The 20,505-nt window shown below is 44.8% G+C and overlaps 1 protein-coding gene across 5 annotated transcripts in view; it reads left to right on the top strand.

Moving 5' to 3' along the window:
• Positions 1–20,505, top strand: part of LOC126293737 (bifunctional purine biosynthesis protein ATIC) — a 96,751-nt gene that overhangs the window by 31,797 nt on the left and 44,449 nt on the right. For all 5 annotated transcript variants that reach the window (XM_049987081.1, XM_049987078.1, XM_049987080.1 and 2 more), the window contains exons 4-5: positions 7,752–7,907; positions 8,810–8,942. In XM_049987081.1, coding sequence (XP_049843038.1) covers positions 7,752–7,907; positions 8,810–8,942 — 289 coding nt within the window. The remainder of the gene's footprint in view (positions 1–7,751; positions 7,908–8,809; positions 8,943–20,505) is intronic.

The raw sequence follows: 20,505 nt of genomic DNA, 5'->3' as shown, positions 1-20,505 counted from the left end.
ACACACGCGAGACAGTCCTCTCTCCCCCTCTCCCTCCTCTCTCATCTCCCCCTCTCCCTCCTCTCCTCTCTCCCCCTCTCCCTCCTCTCCTCTCTCCCCCTCTCCCCTCCTCTCCTCTCCTCCCCCTCTCCCTCCTCTCTCTCTCCTCCCCCTCTCCCTCCTCTCCTCTCTCCCCCTCTCCCTCCTCTCCTCTCTCCCCCTCTCCCTCCTCTCCTCTCTCCCCCTCTCCCTCCTCTCCTCTCTCCCCCTCTCCCTCCTCTCCTCTCTCCCCCTCTCCCTCCTCTCCTCTCTCCCCCTCTCCCCACTCCTCTCTCCCCCCCCTCTCCCTCTCACACCTCTCCTCCCCCTCTCCCTCTCATCCTCTCTCTCCCCCTCTCTCCTCTCTCTCCCCCTCTCTCCCTCCTCTCTCCTCTCTCCCCCTCTCCCTCCTCTCCTCTCTCCCCCTCTCCTCCTCTCCTCTCTCCCCCTCTCCCTCCTCTCCTCTCTCCCCCTCTCCCTCCTCTCCTCTCTCCCCCTCTCCCTCCTCTCCTCTCTCCCCCTCTCCCTCCTCTCCTCTCATCTCCCCCTCTCCCTCCTCTCCTCTCTCCCCCCTCTCCTCCTCTCCTCTCTCCCCCTCTCCCTCCTCTCCTCTCTCCCCCTCTCCCTCCTCCTCTCTCTCCCCCCTCTCCCTCCTCCCTCTCTCTCCCCCTCTCCCTCCTCCCTCTCTCTCTCTCCCCTCTCCCTCCTCCTCTCTCTCCCCCTCTCCTCCTCCTCTCTCTCCCCCTCTCCCTCCTCCTCTCTCTCCCCCTCTCCCTCCTCCTCTCTCTCCCCCTCTCCTCCTCTCTCTCTCTCCCCCTCTCCCTCCTCCTCTCTCTCTCCCTCCTCCCTCTCCTCCCCCTCTCCCTCCTCTCCTCTCTCTCCCCCTCTCCCTCCTCCTCTCTCTCCCCCTCTCCCTCCCTCTCTCTCCCCCTCTCCCTCCTTCCTCTCTCTCCCCCTCTCCCTCCTCCTCTCTCTCCCCCTCTCCCTCCTCCTCTCTCTCTCCCCCCTCTCCCTCCTCCTCTCTCTCTCCCCCTCTCCCTCCTCCTCTCTCTCTCCCCCTCTCCCTCCTCCTCTCTCTCTCCCCCTCTCCCTCCTCCTCTCTCTCTCCCCCTCTCCCTCCTCCTCTCTCTCTCCCCTCTCCCTCCTCCTCTCTCTCTCCCCCTCTCCCTCCTCCTCTCTCTCTCCCCTCCCCTCCCCTCCTCCTCTCTCTCTCCCCCTCTCCCTCCTCCTCTCTCTCTCCCCCTCTCCCTCCTCCTCTCTCTCTCCCCCTCTCCCTCCTCCTCTCTCTCTCCGCCTCTCCCTCCTCCTCTCTCTCTCCGCCTCTCCCTCCTCCTCTCTCTCTCCCCTCTCCCTCCTCCTCTCTCTCTCCCCCTCTCCCCCTCCTCTCTCTCTCCCCCTCTCCCCTCCTCTCTCTCTCCCCCCTCTCCCCTCCTCTCTCTCCCCCCCTCTCCCCCTCCTCTCTCTCTCCCCCTCTCCCCCTCCTCTCTCTCTCCCCCTCTCCCCCTCCCTCTCTCTCTCCCCCTCTCTCCCTCCTCTCTCTCTCTCCCTCTCTCCCTCCTCTCTCTCTCTCTCTCTCTCCCTCCTCTCTCTCTCTCTCTCTCTCCCTCCTCTCTCTCTCCCTCCCTCTCTCTCCCTCCTCTCTCTCTCCCTCCCTCTCTCTCCCTCCTCTCTCTCTCCCTCCCTCTCTCTCCCTCCTCTCTCTCTCCCTCCTCTCTCTCTCTCTCTCTGCCTCCTCTCTCTCTCTCTCTGCCCTCCTCTCTCTCTCTCTCTCTGCCTCCTCTCTCTCTCTCTCTGCCTCCTCTCTCTCTCTCTCTCTGCCTCCTCTCTCTCTCTCTCTCTGCCTCCTCTCTCTCTCTCTCTCTGCCTCCTCTCTCTCTCTCTCTCTGCCTCCTCTCTCTCTCTCTCTCTGCCTCCTCTCTCTCTCTCTCTCTGCCTCCCTCTCTCTCTCTCTCTCTGCCTCCTCTCTCTCTCTCTCTCTGCCTCCTCTCTCTCTCTCTCTCTGCCTCCTCTCTCTCTCTCTCTCTGCCTCCTCTCTCTCTCTCTCTCTGCCTCCCTCCCTCCTCTCTCTCTCTGCCTCCTCTCTCTCTCTCTCTCTGCCTCCCTCCCTCCTCTCTCTCTCTCTCTCTCTCTCTCTCTCTCTCTGCCTCCCCTCCCTCTCTCTCTCTCTCCTCTCTCTCTCTCTCTCTCTCTCTCTCATCCCTCCCTCCTCTCTCTCTCTCTCTCTCTCTCCTCTCTCTCTCTCTGCCTCCCTCCCTCTCCTCTCTCTCCTCTCTCTCTCTCTCTCTCTCTCTCTCTGCCTCCCTCCCTCCCCTCTCTCTCTCTCTCTCTCTCTCTCTGCCTCCCTCCCTCCCCTCTCTCTCTCTCTCTCTCTCTCTCTGCCTCCCTCCCTCCCCTCTCTCTCTCTTCCTCCCTCCCTCCCTCCCTCCCTCCCCTCTCTTCCTCCCTCTCTCCCTCTCCCCAACTGCCCATGGTTCACTCCTATATAAGACTATACTCCAGTCAATAACATTTAGCAAGTCTTTAGCTCAGCTCGATTCAAAGTCTTGCAGCTGTTAGTAACTACTTCACCTTGTCAAGTGCTCTATTTCCCATCTATATCCTTCTCCTTGTTGCTTCTCTGTAGCTTATGTGCCATGCCATAAACTTCTCAGGTACATGAAGGATTTAGTTGTGCTTTCTTTTTTCCCACCTAAGAAATGTTAACTGGAGCTTAGCTTGATGAATGCATATTCTCATCTCTTCTTGTCTTTCCTTTATTTATGTTGATTGCGTACGCCTTGGCCTTTCTTGCATTACTCTTCAACATCTTCTGTAGCTCGTATGATTCCATAAGCACTGCTTTTATAGTCTTTATCCTTAAATTGAAATATAACTTGCATCCTCTATGGCCTCGCTTTTGTCCATATACTGGGTGAAGCAGCTGAGTCATAACATCCTTTGTATCTCTTCAACCGTAATAGATACAAAGATGCTGTTTGGACAGTGAATTGCAGCTGACAGGGGGCTGCTTGAATACATCACATTTCATGTTTGTGCTCTTTTTTTTATTGCAGAGATATGAGGCCCATCCTTTTTTTAAAATTATTAATGGAATGTTAAATTTTAGCGTAACATGATGGGCTTAAAAAGATGGTTTCAAATATATGTATATCATAATAATTGGGCGAATAGTTTCTGAGACACAGATACGATCTCGTATCGTGTTTGTTCTTCAATGCGGCGTTGTCCAATGTGACCTTTCTTGTTGTGTAGAGGACATTGTAAACATCGTGAGTCCGTCCTTACACAAACACCACACCCATTTACCTGACAATAGAAATACATACTGTGATATTTTGAACAAAAATTAACTGATGATGTTGCACAAATATTATTCAGTTATTTGACAACTGTGACACGAAAATAGTAGACAACATACAGTATTAAAATACTACAAGATGTTAATACATTTTAAGTAACAGAAATACAAATGTAAATGAGGAGGCACTTATTGGTAACAATTATTTCCTATGTATTTGTTTTTTATTTGAAAATATTTATTATTGATCACAATACGAAGCAAATACGCACTAAAATGCAAAATACATACTGTACATGATACAAAACTTTACTGAAGCATTTTTCCTTGTAGTAACCAAAACCAACTGCGTGAACGCCTTGGGCTGCGGATCAGAGCCGCCAGGTGGGGAAGCCGCCGGTGGTGGAGCACGCACCACCAGGTAAACGTAGGAAGAGTCGGGCGACATACCAACGACAACTGACAACTGACCACGGCCGACTATGACCGACACAACAAGGAAGAGATAAACAACAGAGGCTTGTGGAAACCACAACACCAAACACAAACAGTAAATCCACTCAGAACCAGAGCCAGGCAAATGTCGACAACGAGCAACGACCAGAGGGCAGTACCGCCGAGATAGAAACGAAATCCAGAGTGAGTACCAAACTGACTGGACTAGGGCAGAGCGGGTCCCTATATACGAAACTGGAGGGAGCGGCTATTGGCCGCTGTCTGCACGTGGCGTAGCGGTGGCGCCCTCGCTGCGCAGCATAGCCGGCGCGGATGCGGAGCCCTCTATGGGCTGACCACGTCCATTTGTTCTGGCGTGTGTTCGACTTCCGCAGCGGAAGGTACTAGACCCCTCTGCTGTAATGGACATTTGTAGTCGCTGTTCGAATGATTTGTGAACAGCTGTGAGGGTGTCACATAAGATATCAGCGCACGCTTCGATGATACGTTGCATCATATCGTCTGGTGTACTTGGTATTTGAGTACGCACTTTGTTTGATTGTTCCCCACAGAAAAAAATAAAGAGGGGTCAAATCAGGAGACCGGGCTGGCCACTCCACTTCAGCATGTTGTCCTATCCAACAGTCTGGGAACTTTCCATTTAACAGCTCTGTAGCCACATGGGAAGAGTGAGCAGGACAGGCGTCATGTTGGAACAATGTGCACTGATGTGTAGTTAGTGGTACCTCTTCCAGCAAAATGGGTAGAATGTTTTGCAGGTACTGTGCATAGTTATTGCCATTTAGTATATCCGGAATGTCGTACCGCCCCACAATGACATTTCTGACAATGCCGCACCACACGTTAACACTCCACGGTTGCTGATACTGTACCTGTCGAAGCCAATGAGGGTTCTATATTGACCAGTAATGCATATTATGTAAATTCACATTACCATGGTTGGTGAAAGTTGCTTCATCAGTAAAAAACACCCATTGGAAAAAAAAAGAATGTTTTATCATCTCATAGGCACTGCAGAGCAAACCGGCAAAATTCCTAGCATCGTTTGAAATCCACACCGGAGAGTGCTTGATGTGATGAGAGGTAAAAAGGGTGAAATCTGTGCCAGTGCAATATGCGTAGAACACTTCTGACTTGTACCACATTCCGAGGCGATACGTTGTGACGAAACAGTAGGGTTGTTATGTGCCAGCATTAGAACGCCCTCTTCATGTACCTCACCAGTTGCAGTTTTCTGCCTTGTACTCCAAATGGTGTTCCTTGGTCTCGATTCAAGTAGTTTCTTGCAAATATGTGCAAGAAGCTGGTGCATAGGATGCTCACGATCAGGATACAGCTCTCCATATAGCTTTATTGCTCTAACAGCATTTCTTCTGCTTTCACCGTACACGATAAGCATATCTAACTTTTCTTCGTTAGTGTACCTGTCTGCTCCAAGAAACTCTGATGGAAATGCAATGTCTCATTACCCCAGAAGCACATTTGTACCCTTCTCTCCAGCTCCCTTGTGCGTCGCCTTGCGTTACTGAGAAGCAGGAAAACAACGTCTTCCCTGTTAAGTTCCTCATTGGTCAACAGGAAAGGCAGCATTGGACAACGCCACTTCCCAGGACGAATACAATATGGGAATATATCTGTGTCTCAACAACTATTTGCCTATGTATTATCATATGCACATATTTGAAATTGTCTTTCTAAGCCCATTGTGTTACAATAAAATTTAACATACGGTTCCATTAAAAAAAAAAACAAACCAAAGATGGCCCCATATCTCTGTAATAAAAAAAAAAAGGGCACAAACATGAAACGTGGCGCATACAAGTAGCCTCAGTTTCTGCAATTCACTGTCCAAACAGCATCTTTATATCTATTATGGTTGGGGACAAGTAAGGGGTGTTACGACATAGCTGCTTCCTCACACTGTATGTTGTATATCTATGATGATGATAGTGTGCGATGTTCGTTACACTCCTAGCATTCATCTCTTCTCTGGCATCATTCCCTGCTCACATCACCTTTGCTTTGCATACTTTTCCTTTATTAACCTTCTATCTTTCCAGTCTATACCAACATCTTTTAAAATACTCAGCAATATACTCCAATTGAGTCTTATTGAAAACACACTGGACTCGCATTCGGGAGGACGACGGTTCAATCCTGTCTCCGGCCATCCTTATTTAGGTTTTCCGTGATTTCCCTAAATCGTTTAATCGTTTCAGGCAAATGCCGGGATGGTTCCTTTGAAAGGGCACGGCCGATTTCCTTCTCAATCCTTCCCTAACCCGAGCTTGCGCTCCGTCTCTAATGACCTCGTTGTCGACGGGACGTTAAACACTAACCACCACCAACTTATTGAAAGCTTTCTCCCAGTCGATAAAATGAGTAGACACCATCTTGTTGATTTGTCATTCTTTCTCCAGTTATGCTCAGACAATCTGTAGCACCTCAGGTTCCCTTATTGTTTCTGAACCCACTCTGGCCTTCCTCAATATTTTCCTCAATTTTCTTTTTTGTTCTCCATAATGACTTAAAAAAAACTAATTGTTCAATAGTCTTTGTATTCTTTTATGTTACTCTTTTTCAATAAAGATACTAGAACTGTGTTAAGTAGGTCCTGAGAACAAATTCCTGTGTCATAAACTCTGTTTACTGCCTCAGCCAATCTGGCTGTTAAATTTGGACTTTCAGTGCCAAAGATGGTATTCTATGACAGCCAATACTTTCTTTTCCTGGAGCTCTCTAATTGCTTTCTTCAGGTCCAATTTAAATATCTTGGGACCTAAGTCATCTTCACTCTGTCCCTCTTCATCTTTGAAAACCAGTCTGCTGTTATATGCCCTCTGCACCGTATAACCAGGATCAGTCAACTTGAGCCAAATCGGATAGAAATTGTCTGGGATAATGGAAACAGTCGATCAATGAAACATAATGGTGAGTGCTGAATCAGGCTTCGTCTTTCATTGACTAGCATGTATTGAGGAACAAATAATGGAAACTCCACGTTGGAATATCAGCAATATATAAGGAAAAGGATAGGTTACTACTCACCTTAAAGATGACAGATTGAATTGCAGGCAGGCACAGTGGAAATACTGTTGCACAATTAGCTTTTGGCCAAAGCTTCCATCGGAAAAGAAAACACACATTCATTCATACAAGCAAGCACACCTTATGCACTCATGACTGCTATCTCCAGCAGCCAGGTCTGAAATGCCTGGATTATGTACCTGGAATATCGGGCACCCTGGCCCGAGCTGCCGCAGATGGTGGTCATGTGTGCATGAGGTGTGCTTGGTTGAACGAGTAAATGTGTGTTTCCTTTTCTGAAGAACGCTTTGGCTGAAATCTAAGTGTGCAACAGTATTTTCATCGTGCTTACCTGCAACTCGGTGTGTGATCTTTATGGCGAGAGAAGCAATCTATCCTTACCCTTGTATTATTTATTGAGGAACAGGTTCATATAATTTGCAACAAGTCTGCCTTTAGAAGAGGAGATGCTTAATTGATGCTCCCTTAATATAGTGACATGCTTCATGGCCATGTGATAACCGCTACAGTACAGCTTGCTTCAACATTCTGCAGTTGAATAACAACAAAAAAGTCTGGAAATTCATCATTGTTAAAATAATAGCAATAATATAGTTGTAAGAAGGTTAGGAAGGAAGATTAGGGTTTAATGTTGCGTTGACATTGAGATCGTTACAGACTGGAGGGCACCAGCTCAGATGAGGGAAGTATGGGGAAGGGAACTGGCCGTACCCTTTACAAAGGAACCATCCGGGCATTTGCGAAAAGTAATTTAGAAAAATGGTGGAAAACATAAATCTGGGTGATGGGACGTAGATTTGAATGAATGTTTGTCCTCCCAAATGTGAGGCCAGCGTGCTAACCATTGCAGCACCTCACTCGGTGATTTGGTGAATGAGCTACAGTTAAACATCTTTTACTGAAGTACAACATAAAATTTCCAATGTTTCAGGTATCCTAGCACGTTTAACTGATTCTGATCAAGCTGATCTGAAGAAGCAGGGCTACAACTTGATAAGAGTGGTTGTGTGTAACCTGTACCCATTTGTCAAGACTGTTGCAAGATCTGATGTCACAGTTCCTGATGCTGTGGAAAACATTGACATTGGTAAGTCATCCACTATATGATATTTTGTTTTCCAAAGTAGCAGGTATCTTCCTAGTGTACTTGGTTAAATTTATCTGTCAGCGGCACTAATAGCATAAAGCACCATAGTGATATTATTTTAAGGAATACCACAACCAACCATTTTTTTACGTATTTTTATTTACGCCCATGTCCATTTTGGGCTTTCACCAGAGTTTTCTTGGCATGATAAATATTTCAATCTTCAGTTAGTACATTGTCAATTTTGGTGCTGTGGCTGGTCTGTGCTGAATAATTGTTTTGTTTAGTTATTATACTTTGCAAGCTGCATAAAAGATTGGCCAGAGACACAATTTTGTGATCCAAATAAAGATGTCAGACGCTGATGTGGCAGATACTGCATTGTTTTTGTGCAACATTCAAATGGAAAAAGTGTTTGTGCCAGGATTATAAATGGGAAAATCAAAACAACAACAAGCAGAGTAGAAAGTAAGGACTTTGAGCAGTAGGCAGGCATAAGGCTGCTAGGTATCCATACTAATAATAGGAAACCCACTTTGTGGCTCATGGTGCACTTTGCCAGTTTCAGGTTACCTGTCTAATGGCACCTGGGGGAAACAAACCCCTCCCAAAATTAAAAAAAAAAGTGCAATGATGTCATACTCTACTCACTAAGAGACGTCTTTCTCCCCTTGCTCACTACACCTGAGGGGTTACCTCAAGCCAGTCAGGATGCAGAACTGTAATCCTGAGACAGTGTATTCAGCCAGAACATTGTAGTCGCACAGGTTGTATATCTTGTGTGGGGGCTGTAAAGCTTTACTTTTATTATTATTTTGTGTTGTAGAAATGAAATGTGGATTGGATTACACCTGTAGATTAATTAAATTTTGGCTATAAAGAAGTGGTATGGTGAATTACAGGTGGGGTAACGCTGTTACGTGCAGCTGCCAAGAACCATGATCGTGTTACTGTGCTCTGTGATCCTTCAGACTATGATTCGGTAGTTGCCGAAATTCAGAAGTCGCCTGGCAAGGATACTGAACTTGCAACGAGGTAGGCTGCCTTTCATTTACAGTTGACATGTGGAAATTTGTAAGCATGTAGTGCGATGTATTTTTAGCATTGTGTAAATTTTCATGGTTTGGTAGTAGTGATGGTGGTGTGTTTGTCTGTGAAACATTTTGCAAAGTAGTATTAGTCACTTCAAGATACACAGAGACATGTAAGCATGATTTGGCCTAATTTGCATTACAGTTATATTTCACAATTTGTGCTAGACAAATGCCCAGTGGGCAGGATATTTATAAAAGGGTATTATCCCAAAGCGGTTTTAAATGCCCAAAATATGGGAATTTATAAAAAAAGAGTACCCTTTAAAATTTTTACTGCTAGAACGTATAATTTATCAATTGTAATAAGGTATGGAATGATATTCCCGAAGTTAAAAGTTGGTAAATGTTTAAATTTAAAACTACGTGTATCATTTATTGCCATTATTACTAGGAACGAAAGGACAGAAGAGAGAAGCATGGTTTTTTTAACTAGCACTCCAACTTGTTGTAGCGAGGAAAGGGCAAGTATTGCTGACAGCTGCTTGTCATTGATAATGTCCTTTTTCTTCTTACAATTTCTACTATTCTCCCTCTCCTCCTCACCCCCTCACCCCCCCCCCCCCTTACACACACACACACACACACACACACACACACACACACACACACACAAAGAATTGAAGAACAGGAAGTGATAAGACGGTACATATACCAAGACATTGCCCTAAGCTAATTGCTTTGAAGTGTAACACACTTTATAATCCATTGAAATATCTGAATGATTATCAACAACAAAATTATCACTAAATGTTAAACTATTTTCGAGGGGGAAAAAAATGGTTTTATTGTCAGATGCAGCAACATTTGAGGCAGACTCCAATTGTCTATTCTGCTCCTTTATTTATACGCGTTGGTATGACTGACTGCACTGCTGTGAATATAAAACTGGCATAAAAAAAGACTTATTAACAAAGAATCGATGTCCAAGACACTGGAATCATTCGATTCTGATACTAGTAGAGTCCTAGAGAATTGGTGATTCTTTGAATTGTGGATTGGAAGTGCCACATTATACATTCCTAATTAAAATCTTTATGATTACCCTTCTTGTCACTGTAATTCCAGTTACTCTAAGTAAATATTAGTGCTATTGCTATAATTACATGTAGTAGATGATATTTTGGGTGAGTGGCCGGTGATGTCAGGTAAGTCGTGCAATTCTGTGAGTTATTCAGTTACTTGGAATTGGCAACAATGGTCTGTCTATCTGATAAGCATTGAATTCTTTGTGGTTGAGTGAGAAGCAAAGTAACTTCAGGCTTGTCTTACGTAGTGTTACAGGTATTATTTGTAGTGAGATCACTGAAGCAACCTCAAACATGAATCCATTATTGTCAAAGTTTCAAAGCCTGAACCACTTTCTGTTGAGTTTGTAATAACTATAAGGGGGTGTTAAAAAAGAAACGAGTGGGAGCCATAATGACAGAAACCAGTACTTGTACATTAGAAGTATTAACCCTGGCTGTTGAGACACTTGTCACACTGTTCCACAAGGTGATGAATGGCTGTCTCACAAAATTCCCAGGGCTGTGATGATAACCAGTTCCGCACATACAGCTGGATGTTTGTCATCAGAGATGAATGGTTTGCCCCTAAAAATTGCGTGGTCCGGACAGTATGGAGGATGGCTGAGAACCACCTATCTGCAGGAGTGCCACGACTGTGTTGGCTGTATATGAGGCTTTGCATTGTCGTGGAGCAGAATGATCCCACGGGTGAGATTGCGTGGTCATTTTGATTCATTTGTTTGGTGAAGGGTGGTCAATGTTTGAGAGTGATACTGGGCGTTCACTTCGGTCCCATGCTGCAGGAAGGGAATCAGAAGGGGGCTATCTTGTTCAAATGAGGTCAGCATGATGATCCACCTCAGACAGCCACCTCCAGCTGTACGTGCAGAACTGATTAACATCGCAGCGCCGGGAATTTTATCAGACAGCCGTTCACCACCTTGTGTCACATTGGGACAAGTGCCTCAACAGCCACGGTCAATACTTCCAACATACAGGTACTGGTTTCTGTAATTATGCCTCTGGCTTGTTCCTTTGTGAACGCCCCTTATGAAAGCAAGGGCCGCAATCACAAATGTTTCACAGAAGCATGGGCCAGAAAAGTTTCTGGTGGTGATAGGTGACAGTGCTGCATTGAATTACGTGAAGGATAAGTTCCTTCTCATTGTTCCACTTGGATTCCTAGCTCACCACCAGAGGTGCATCTCCCCTTTCACAACCTTATTTATGGATGTCGCCCCATCCTTGTCACTGACCGAGTGACATGATCACCTCTTGGCTTCTTTATGTCTATCCCTCCAGGTAGGCCACTTCCTCATGTTGAACTGTCTACCTAAATACAGCAGCTCATGCCCCCGTTTCTCCTCCTTTGGGACTTTAGTGCCCAGCATCCACTGTGGGTGGAAGTGCCACTTAAACGGGTAGGGGTCTCCTAATTGACGAACTTGCTAAAGACTTCAATTTGTCTCTCCTCAATGATGGGCCCTCTGCCCATTTCAGTGCCACGCATGGCACCTTTACTGCTATCGATCTCACGATCTTATCTGCCTTCGTGGCTCCCCTACATTGGCCATCCCTTGATGATCTTTGTGACAGTGACCACATTCCAGTGGTCCCCCTGCTGCCGCCAGGCAGGCAGGCCCCCACGTTGGGCATTCCACAAAACCAATTGGCCTTTATGTACACTTCCACATTTCCCTCTTCCTCTTGAATTGCATTGATGCGATCATGCACTATTCTTCAAGCTGCTAGCATTGCTGTCCCACCTATCTACAGGTCTCCCATGTCATTGACCAGTACAGTGGAGGACCAAGGATGCAGCAGTTGCTGTCCAGGACCAGCGTCATGCGCTGCAGTGATTTAAACGACAAGCTTTACAGACCAACCTCCTCGCTTTTAAATATGCCTGTGCTAAGGCCTTATTAAGCAGAGTAAAATTGAATGCTGGGAGCGCTTCGTTTCTACCCTAGGGATTTATGCCTCTTTGTCGCATGTTTGGTCCAAGCTCCATAGCCTTCTGGGCTGCTAGTGACAGTCAACTGTCCAGGGTCTTAACCTCCGAGGTGCTATTTGCACTGATTCATTGGTCCTTGCAGAACACCTTGCACCACTCTTTGTGATGGCATCATCATCCTGTACGTTTCTGTGCCAGAAATGCCGAGTTGAACAGACCCCCCCTCTCTGTTTTGCCTGCAACATGCTGAACCCTATAATGAACTCTTCACTGAATGGGAATTCTTGCAGGCTCTTGCCTCTTCACGAGGCACAGCCCCAGGCACAGATTCCATCTACCAACAGATGATCCGACACTTGGACATTCCCCAGAGGCAACATCTCCTCAGAGTCTTCAACCACATGTGGCTCACGGGAACTTTCCTGTCGCAATGATGAGACAGTATACCTATCCCCGTCCTTAAGCCTGGGAAGAACCTAACATCTCTCAACAGCTACCATCCAATTAGCCTGATGAATGTACTTTGTAAACTGCTCAAGGGGCCTTTTGTCTCCATATCAGTGTGGCTTCCACAAAGGACAATCTCCAACAGACCATTTACTCAGACTGGAAACAGTAATCTGACGGGCTTTTATTAACCATCATCTTTTTTCATCCACATAAAGGCATATGACGTGGCTTGGGTACATTTTAGTTACCATCCATGACTGGTGCTTCCGTGGCCCCCCTACAAATTTTTATCCGCGAGCTTTTATCTCCCTGGCTCTTCCGGGTTTGAGTTGGCACTTCACTCAGTGCCCATCAGATTCAAAATAGTGGTATCCCACAGAGTTCTGTGTTAAATGTCACACTCTCGCTCCTAGCTGTCAATGGGCTTGTAACCTCTGTTGAGCGTGTGGTTACCCTGGTGTTGTACATCGACGATTTTTGTATATGGTGCTGCTCCCACTCGGCAGCATCTGCGGAGTACTGGCTCCAAGGCGTCATCCAATGGGTCTCTGGGTAGGCCATCTCCCTCCAAAATGCAGGTTATGCATTTTTGTCATAGACCCACAGTAAACACCGATACCGAACTTTATTTAAGTAACCAGATCCTCGATGTTGAAACACAGTGATGTTTCTTGGGCCTTATTTTTGGTAAGAGGCTGACATGGCTGCACCATATTCGCCACCTAAAGACTACATGCATGCGGAAGCTCAATGCTCTCCACCTTGTGTCCCAAACATCTTGGGGTCCAGACCATACAACTCTACTTCATCTGTACTGTGCTCTGGTCTTGTCCAGAGTAGATTATGGCAGTCAGGTTTATGACTCGGTGGCTGCTTCCACGCTGCAAATACTTGACACTGTTCACCATTGTGGGGTGTGTCTGGCTATTGGTGCCTTTCATACTAGTACCGTTGACAGTTTCCTCACAGAAGCAGGGATTCCCCTTCTACAAATATAACAGAGCCAACTCGTGGTTTCTCACACAATCGCCATTTGCCGATTCCCCGACTATCCCATGTACCCTGACCTTTTTGCAAATGAGGGATGTCTCCCTCCTGACAACCGCCCACGGGTGTTGATTGCCAGTTAGCATGTGTCTCAGTTCCCCCTGTCAGAATCTCCATTTCTACTCACTGGAATGCACCCCGTGTGTTTCCTCCCACACCCCACCTTGGATGGTGCTTAGACACGGATTGGGACCAACCTATTCCAGGGTCCCAAGGTCTCTGTCACCCATGTGGTTTTCAGGCATCTTTTATGTGCCATGCTTGCAGACTTACAGGGTGCCACCATTTTCTACACTGATCGTTCTAAAACAACAGATGAGGTGGAATATACTTCCATGTCTCCTACTGGCTTAGAACACCATTTATTGCTAGCATCATGTAGTGTGTTCACAGCTGAGCTTCTAGCCATTCACAGAGCCCTCCACTTGGTTTCTCAGACCTCTCTGCACCGTGTGTTTATTTGTACTGACTCAATGAGCAGCCTGCAGGCTATTGACTGATGCTACTCTCACCATCCTTCGGTCTCTGCTATCCATGGCCTTCTCTCTGCCCTCGGCCAGGCTGCCAGCTCAGTTGTCTTTCTCTGGGTCCCAAGTCACGGGGGCATCCCAGTGAATGAACTGGCTGACCGTTTGCCCCCACCCCCCCATTCTCGTCACGTTTCTAGTTGCGGATATGCGGAACTGCCAAATCTCTCTTTGGTGGAATGACATCGGGTGTGCTACTGCTCATGGTAATAAACTCCACACAGTGAAGGAGTCCACTGCAGTTTGCCTCTCTTCCATTCCTCTTGGAAGGAATCCACTGTTTTATGATGTCTACACTTTGGTCATACCTGGCGCACCTATTGTTTCCTCCTGCATAACAAACCATTCCCACAATGTGGTTGTGGAGCCAGACTGATAGTATCCCACATATTGGTGGAATGTCCCCTTCTTTTGCGTCTTTGTGCTAAGTATAGCCTTCCAGAGTCCTTAATTTTAATATTCCTCCATGAAAGTGGTTTTTATTTCCACGTACAAGATGTAGGAATAGGACAGGGTAGTTGTGGTTGGAACCTCTCTTCATGTCTTCTTGGTGTGGGGACCCCATGACTACTCTGCATGGAAGATTGCTCTTTTTTCCATTTCAGATTTGGTCTCACCTTTTATGCTTTTTACTTTTTTTTTTTTTTTTTTTTTTTTTTACTTCGATTTGACTCCCCTTTACCGGATCTGTCCACTTTTAGCAGACCCTCTTTCTTCTGTGAATAACTTTGGAATTGTGGGACTGATGACCTTGCCGTTTGGTCCCATAAACCCTCTCAGTAATCAATCCATCAATCAGTCAGTCAGTCAGTGGAGCAAGAACATGACCTAAGCCTGTCGATCCCAAGAAAAAAGTCCATATTTAACAGTCCAAGCAAAGTGGGAAAGGAACCCAGTAGTCGGTGAGGAATAAGATCCAGGAGAATAGGAGGCAGAGTCAGAACTTCATGAATCTTCTTCAACTTATAAGGATCAAGCAGCTGACGGAGAAGAATTTCTTAATTTTTTACAGTAGTATAGTGTAAGTAAAAATACCACCTACAGGCTAGCTACTCAACATAAACTATACTATACTTCAAAAATTAGTTTTAATATTGAATGTTGTTTTCATTTTTATTATGTACTAACCCAAGAATTGACCTCATTAAAGATGTAAATAGTTATGTTTACAGTCCAATTTATTTCCCCTAGTAACGCTCCACTAACTCCCAAGCAACTACTTGAACTTGGTTACCCACTCCCTGAAAAGCAGTGTTGCAAAACACCTTTTCCGATACAAAATATCATGTTAATTTTTTTTTATAAGGGCCACTTGTCAATTAATCTTTAAAATGCATAAATGCTAGGACATAATGAACTTTGGGCATCTGCCCACGCATTTATCCTAGGCATCTGCCCCAACTTACAAATGCTCAGGCTTTTTGCATCAGTAGTTATATAACATTGTTGGTCTGACTTATTGTCAAAACACTCACAGATATGTGTTTGTTCAACCCCCCCCCCCCCCTCTCTCTCTCTCTCTCTCTCTCTCTCTCTCTCTCTCTCTCTCTCTCTCTCTCTCTCTCTCTCTCTCTCTCTCTCGTCCTTCCCAAGACTTGGGTCAGCAGCCTCATGTGTCAGTGAAGGCAACTGAGAGAGAAACGAGCAGCAGAAACTTTTTTATGTATACACATCACTCCACATTTTGTATGCACATGTGCATTACTTATCCAAAATATTATTTTGCACCTGCATTCCCAAGCCATCTTTTGCTGTGTGGAGGAGGATACCTTGTGTATCACTGTCACATCCCCTTTCCTATTGAAGTTGTGTGCAGTGAAGAACATTTGCTGGTAAGAATATGTGTGAGCTCAGATCTTATCTTTAGTTGTTTTGCAAGATATACGTAGGAGGAAGCAATATATTGGCTGGTTCTTCTAGGTATGTACACTCTAATAATTTTAATGGCAAACAACACGACAGTGTAAAGCACCTGTCTTGCAGTGTGTCACTGGAGCTGGTTGAGCATCTCTGTGGTGCTTTTGTGCTTGTCAGATGAAACTGTGGTGAAACTTGATCTTCTTTGTGTCTTCCCTATTCCCTGTATAAATCCAAGCTAGTACAGGTCGATGACTGATAATCTTCTCAAATATTGTTCAAATGAGGGTTTCTTAAACTGTTTCCTTGGTGAGTGGAGTACATTTCCTCGGTGAGTGGAGTACATTTCCTCTGTATTCTTTCAATAACTCTCACTCTATCGTCTGCCTTTCCCATGCAGTTTGTTTTACATAGTTGTTTTCCCCTAAATTGCTCTGCACACATACTCCTAGGTGTTTAATGGCTATCACAGCTTCCAGAGCCTGTTAGGCACTTGCGTAATAGTACATAATGTGTATTTTCTTCTACTGATGTACAATACCTCTTTTTTTCTTTTTCTTTTTTTTTAAGTTCTATATCAACTGTTAAGAGCTGCTAGTAAATAATTCTTTACCCAGAACTAGTTTCACTCTTCAGATTCTTACCAGGTATCCTAATTACTAAGTGCAAGAAAAGAAACACATTTCATATTGAACTTTCAGTGCAGTGCTATATGGTGTAGATGTCAAAGCACAATCAGATGTCAAATAAGTAATTTTGTCACTTCTAATAGTCTACATAGCACTAATAAAGCTTTGGCATCAAGTAACATAAAACTTGTCCTCCATAACAGAAATTAAAAGTACAAAACATCCTGCAGTCATTATGAATCAAGACACAAAGGAATTAAAGATATTACCTGCCAGTGGGCATTGATTTATATAAATGGTGAAGAGTTGAAAATTTATGCCAAACTGGGATTTGAACCTGTCTCTCCTTCTTACTAAAATGGCTCTAAGCACTATGGGACTTACCATCTGAGGTCATCAGTCCCCTAGACTTAGAACTACTTAGACCTGACTAACCTAAGGACATCAACAGACATCCATGTCCGAGGCAGGATTCGAACCTGCGACTGTAGCAGCAGCACGGTTCCAGACTGGAGCACCTAGATCTTCTGGCCGTCCTCCTGCTTACTAGGCAGATACGCTGACCACTGTGCCATCCGGAGACAGTGGTTAACACAACTGCATGGATGGACTATCCCAGCATGTCTTCCATCAGACCCAAATTCTCAACATATCCACACACTACTGATGTAGTGCTTCTTGCCAATTATCCTCATTACTCGTGGCACTTTGCCGATTCCCGTAGGTATGCAGGTGTGCATCTGCAGTAAAGAGATCAATTGCCCTCCTCATCTTAATTATATATGTGGGGTGTCTGTTCTTTTGGACATGTCCGAAAGAATGGAAACGACTTAAATGATCCTTTCTGTGCATATGCATACAAAGCTTGAACTCTTATGGGAATTGCCGAAATGCCACACGTGACGAGGATAGTGGGTAAGGGACGCTACATCAGTAGTTTGTGGATAAATAGAGAATTTGGGTCTGACAGGAGGTGTGCTAGGGTAATCCATGCAACTGTGTTAACCACTGTGTCCGGATGGTATAGTGGCCAGTGCATCTGCCTAACAGGCAGGAAGCCTGGGTCTGAATCCTGGTCTGGCACAAATTTTCGAGTTTGCCCATGGCAGCTAATGTCTTTAATTTCTTTGTGCCTTCGGAAAGTAATGGGGGAACAAAATACTTAATACAATGTGTTTGAACAGTGTCAAGAATGAAGTGTAGCAAACGCTATTACTCTTCGTGTACATGCTACAGACTGGTTCTAACATTTTGTGTGGACGCACTCTACGTACCGGTGGTTACACAACTGATTTATGTTTACAAGTCCAACCAAAGATAATAAAGTGTAGTACACAGTATGTCTCCATGCCTCAACATTTACGCTACAGTCTGTCAGATTATAAATGTTTTACATCATATGTAACTATGAGAATTTCTGACAGTTATATAGGTAAAACTCACAATATATAGAAGTCATATTCAGTAGTATGTTGTATGTACTACAATAAGGTAAGTGTTCAAACAGTTTAATAAGTAATGGGTTCTATTTATGCATTCTCACCTATGTGAAATAATGTAAACTGTGTGTTCTATATGAAAGTCTTTTATTTTACAGCAATCTTTGAGGGGAACAACACACTTCAGTTTTAATATTAATCGTGTATGAGTGGGTACATTTATATGTGTGACACACACTTGGTTTATAATTTCACTCCCCTAAATATAGGATTTTACAGCTTAGTATAAAATGCTGTTTTTGGACCAAGTAATAACTTAAATAATTTCTCTGAGAGTGCTGCTTGTTAGCAGTTCTCCTCCTCTTCTAGTATTTCTGCTGTGAAATATCCAGCTAACCTGCTTTATCGAGTAAATATGGGAATATTCTCCAGCTCCATACATATCATTTGTGGGGTCCTCAGAGATGATGATAGACTAGTTATAGCGCACACAGGATGATTTGAGCAATCATTGTTCTTGTGCTCCATATGAAAATGGAAAGGGAGATAACTCTAATGTGTTGTACAACAGGAAGTATTCTCTCCCATGTACTTCAGTGGTGTTGGAAGGTTAATGTAGATCTTTGAGCAACCAGTAAACCCATAAACTGAGCCAGTCCATGTTTGCTGACAGTACCAAACGAACAAATGCCAAACGTGGGTAGTAAATGTTTGCAAGCCCTCTGCTACAGACACAGTTGGTGATGGACTCTGGTGGTTTGTGTTACACCACATTGACAGGGTCACTCTGTCATATATGAGAATAGATTACTGAATGTGCCAGATGCCACAATGCAGACTGTTAACATAGACATGAGAGTGCATCAACAATGTTTTTAGTGCTAGAACCCAGTGCGTTGTCCTTGATAGCATGTGTTCATCAGAGACAAGGGGATCATTAGGAGTGTCCCAGGCAAGTGTGATAGGCCTGCTCTTGTTATCTATATATACTTAAAAGATAGCGCAGGTGGATTGGCAGCAATCTGCCACTGTATGCCAATGGTGCTGCAATGTATGGGAAAATATTATCATTGAGTGAATGTTGGATGATACAGGGTGACTTGACCAGATTTTCCATTTTGTGTCTTGTATGACAAGTTGCTATAAATGTGGGTTAACTAACTTGAAATAGATGAGTAGGAAAAACAATCCTGTAGAGTGATGTAATGCTTCACACAGTCAGCATGCTAAGTAAATATGTAGGTATGACATTGCAAAGTGGCATGAAATATGTAACAAGCACATAAGTTAGGCTGTAGAAAAGGCATCTCATCTCTAAAGGAGACCATAAACAGAATATTTGTGCGACAATACTTGAGCAACCCACCACATACAGACAACTTGGACATCCCATTCCTGAGTACTGCTCACATATTAGTGACCCCTACCACACCAATTAAAGTAAGACTCCAAACCAATTCAGAGGCATTCTGATAGATTTGTTACTTTCAGATTCAATGAAAACAAGCATTGTGCAAATGCTCCTTATACTCAAATGGGAATCCCATGAGGGAACAATATGTTGTTTTCGCAAAACACTGATAAGAAAGTTTAGAGAACCAGCATTTGCAGCAGATTGCAGATAGTTCCTACTGCCACCAACATAAATCTCACATCTTGTGTACGGGCTGTGAAGACAAGACAAGAAATTGGGGTTTGTGCCGAAACATATAGACATTTATTTTCTTCCTTTAATCCATTGGTGGTCCGCCACTTGTGGTCTTGTGGTAGCACTCTCACTTCCTGAGCGAGAGGTCCTGGGTTCGATTCCCAGTGGGGTCAGGGATTTTACCGGCCCTGAGATGACTGAGTGTTGTAGTGCTGTCTTCATCATCATCATTCATCCCCATTAAGGTTCGAGGAAGGCAACGCAAACCACCTCCATTAGGACCTTGCCTAGTACCACGGTGTGGGTCTCCTGCATTGTTCCCCTACACTTTATCAAGAAGCGTGGGACTTCATTTCCGTGAGTAGCATTGGTGTAAGGTACCCACTGTCCTCCTGCCTTGCATCATATGCTGTCTTGGTAAGACTCCATGATAATTGAATCCCAGAAAGATGATACAGATGCCCGAATTTCAAGGGTGTCATAGTCCATTGAGTGGATGGCACAGTTGGGTGTTGGGCCACTGAATTGTAGTGAGGTAGTGGACAAGTGTAACATTGATTTTCCATGCATCATTCTCAAATGCTTTGTGTTATTTGTTTGACATACGGAAGTCCACACTTGCACGAGAGAGTGCTGTGTATCGCCAGACTGTCCTTCACATAACTGAACAGAATAGACTTTGATGGTGACAGGCAAAACATCCTGTTGTTGTTTGTGCTTAGGATTTAACTGATTTTGGAGGACAGTCTCCCAGCATAGGGTAGGAAGACCAAAGATTGAAATCTTCAAATTAACGGCTTTGTCGTCGGTAGCCCCTTGTCACCCTTGGTGGCCAACTCCTGTATTGAAGATTCTGAGGCAGTCAATGCACTCTGCAAGCTTATCAGGCTGTATGCTGAGAAAAAGGTGAAGGTACATGCATAGCATTTCTGGTAATTTATGAATT

Source organism: Schistocerca gregaria, chromosome 10 (assembly GCF_023897955.1).
Source record: "Schistocerca gregaria isolate iqSchGreg1 chromosome 10, iqSchGreg1.2, whole genome shotgun sequence".
In the NCBI taxonomy this organism is placed as follows: Eukaryota; Metazoa; Arthropoda; class Insecta; order Orthoptera; family Acrididae; genus Schistocerca; species Schistocerca gregaria.
The sequence above is the reverse complement of the archived record's forward strand: the minus strand, read 5'-3'. Positions and strand labels throughout refer to the sequence as shown.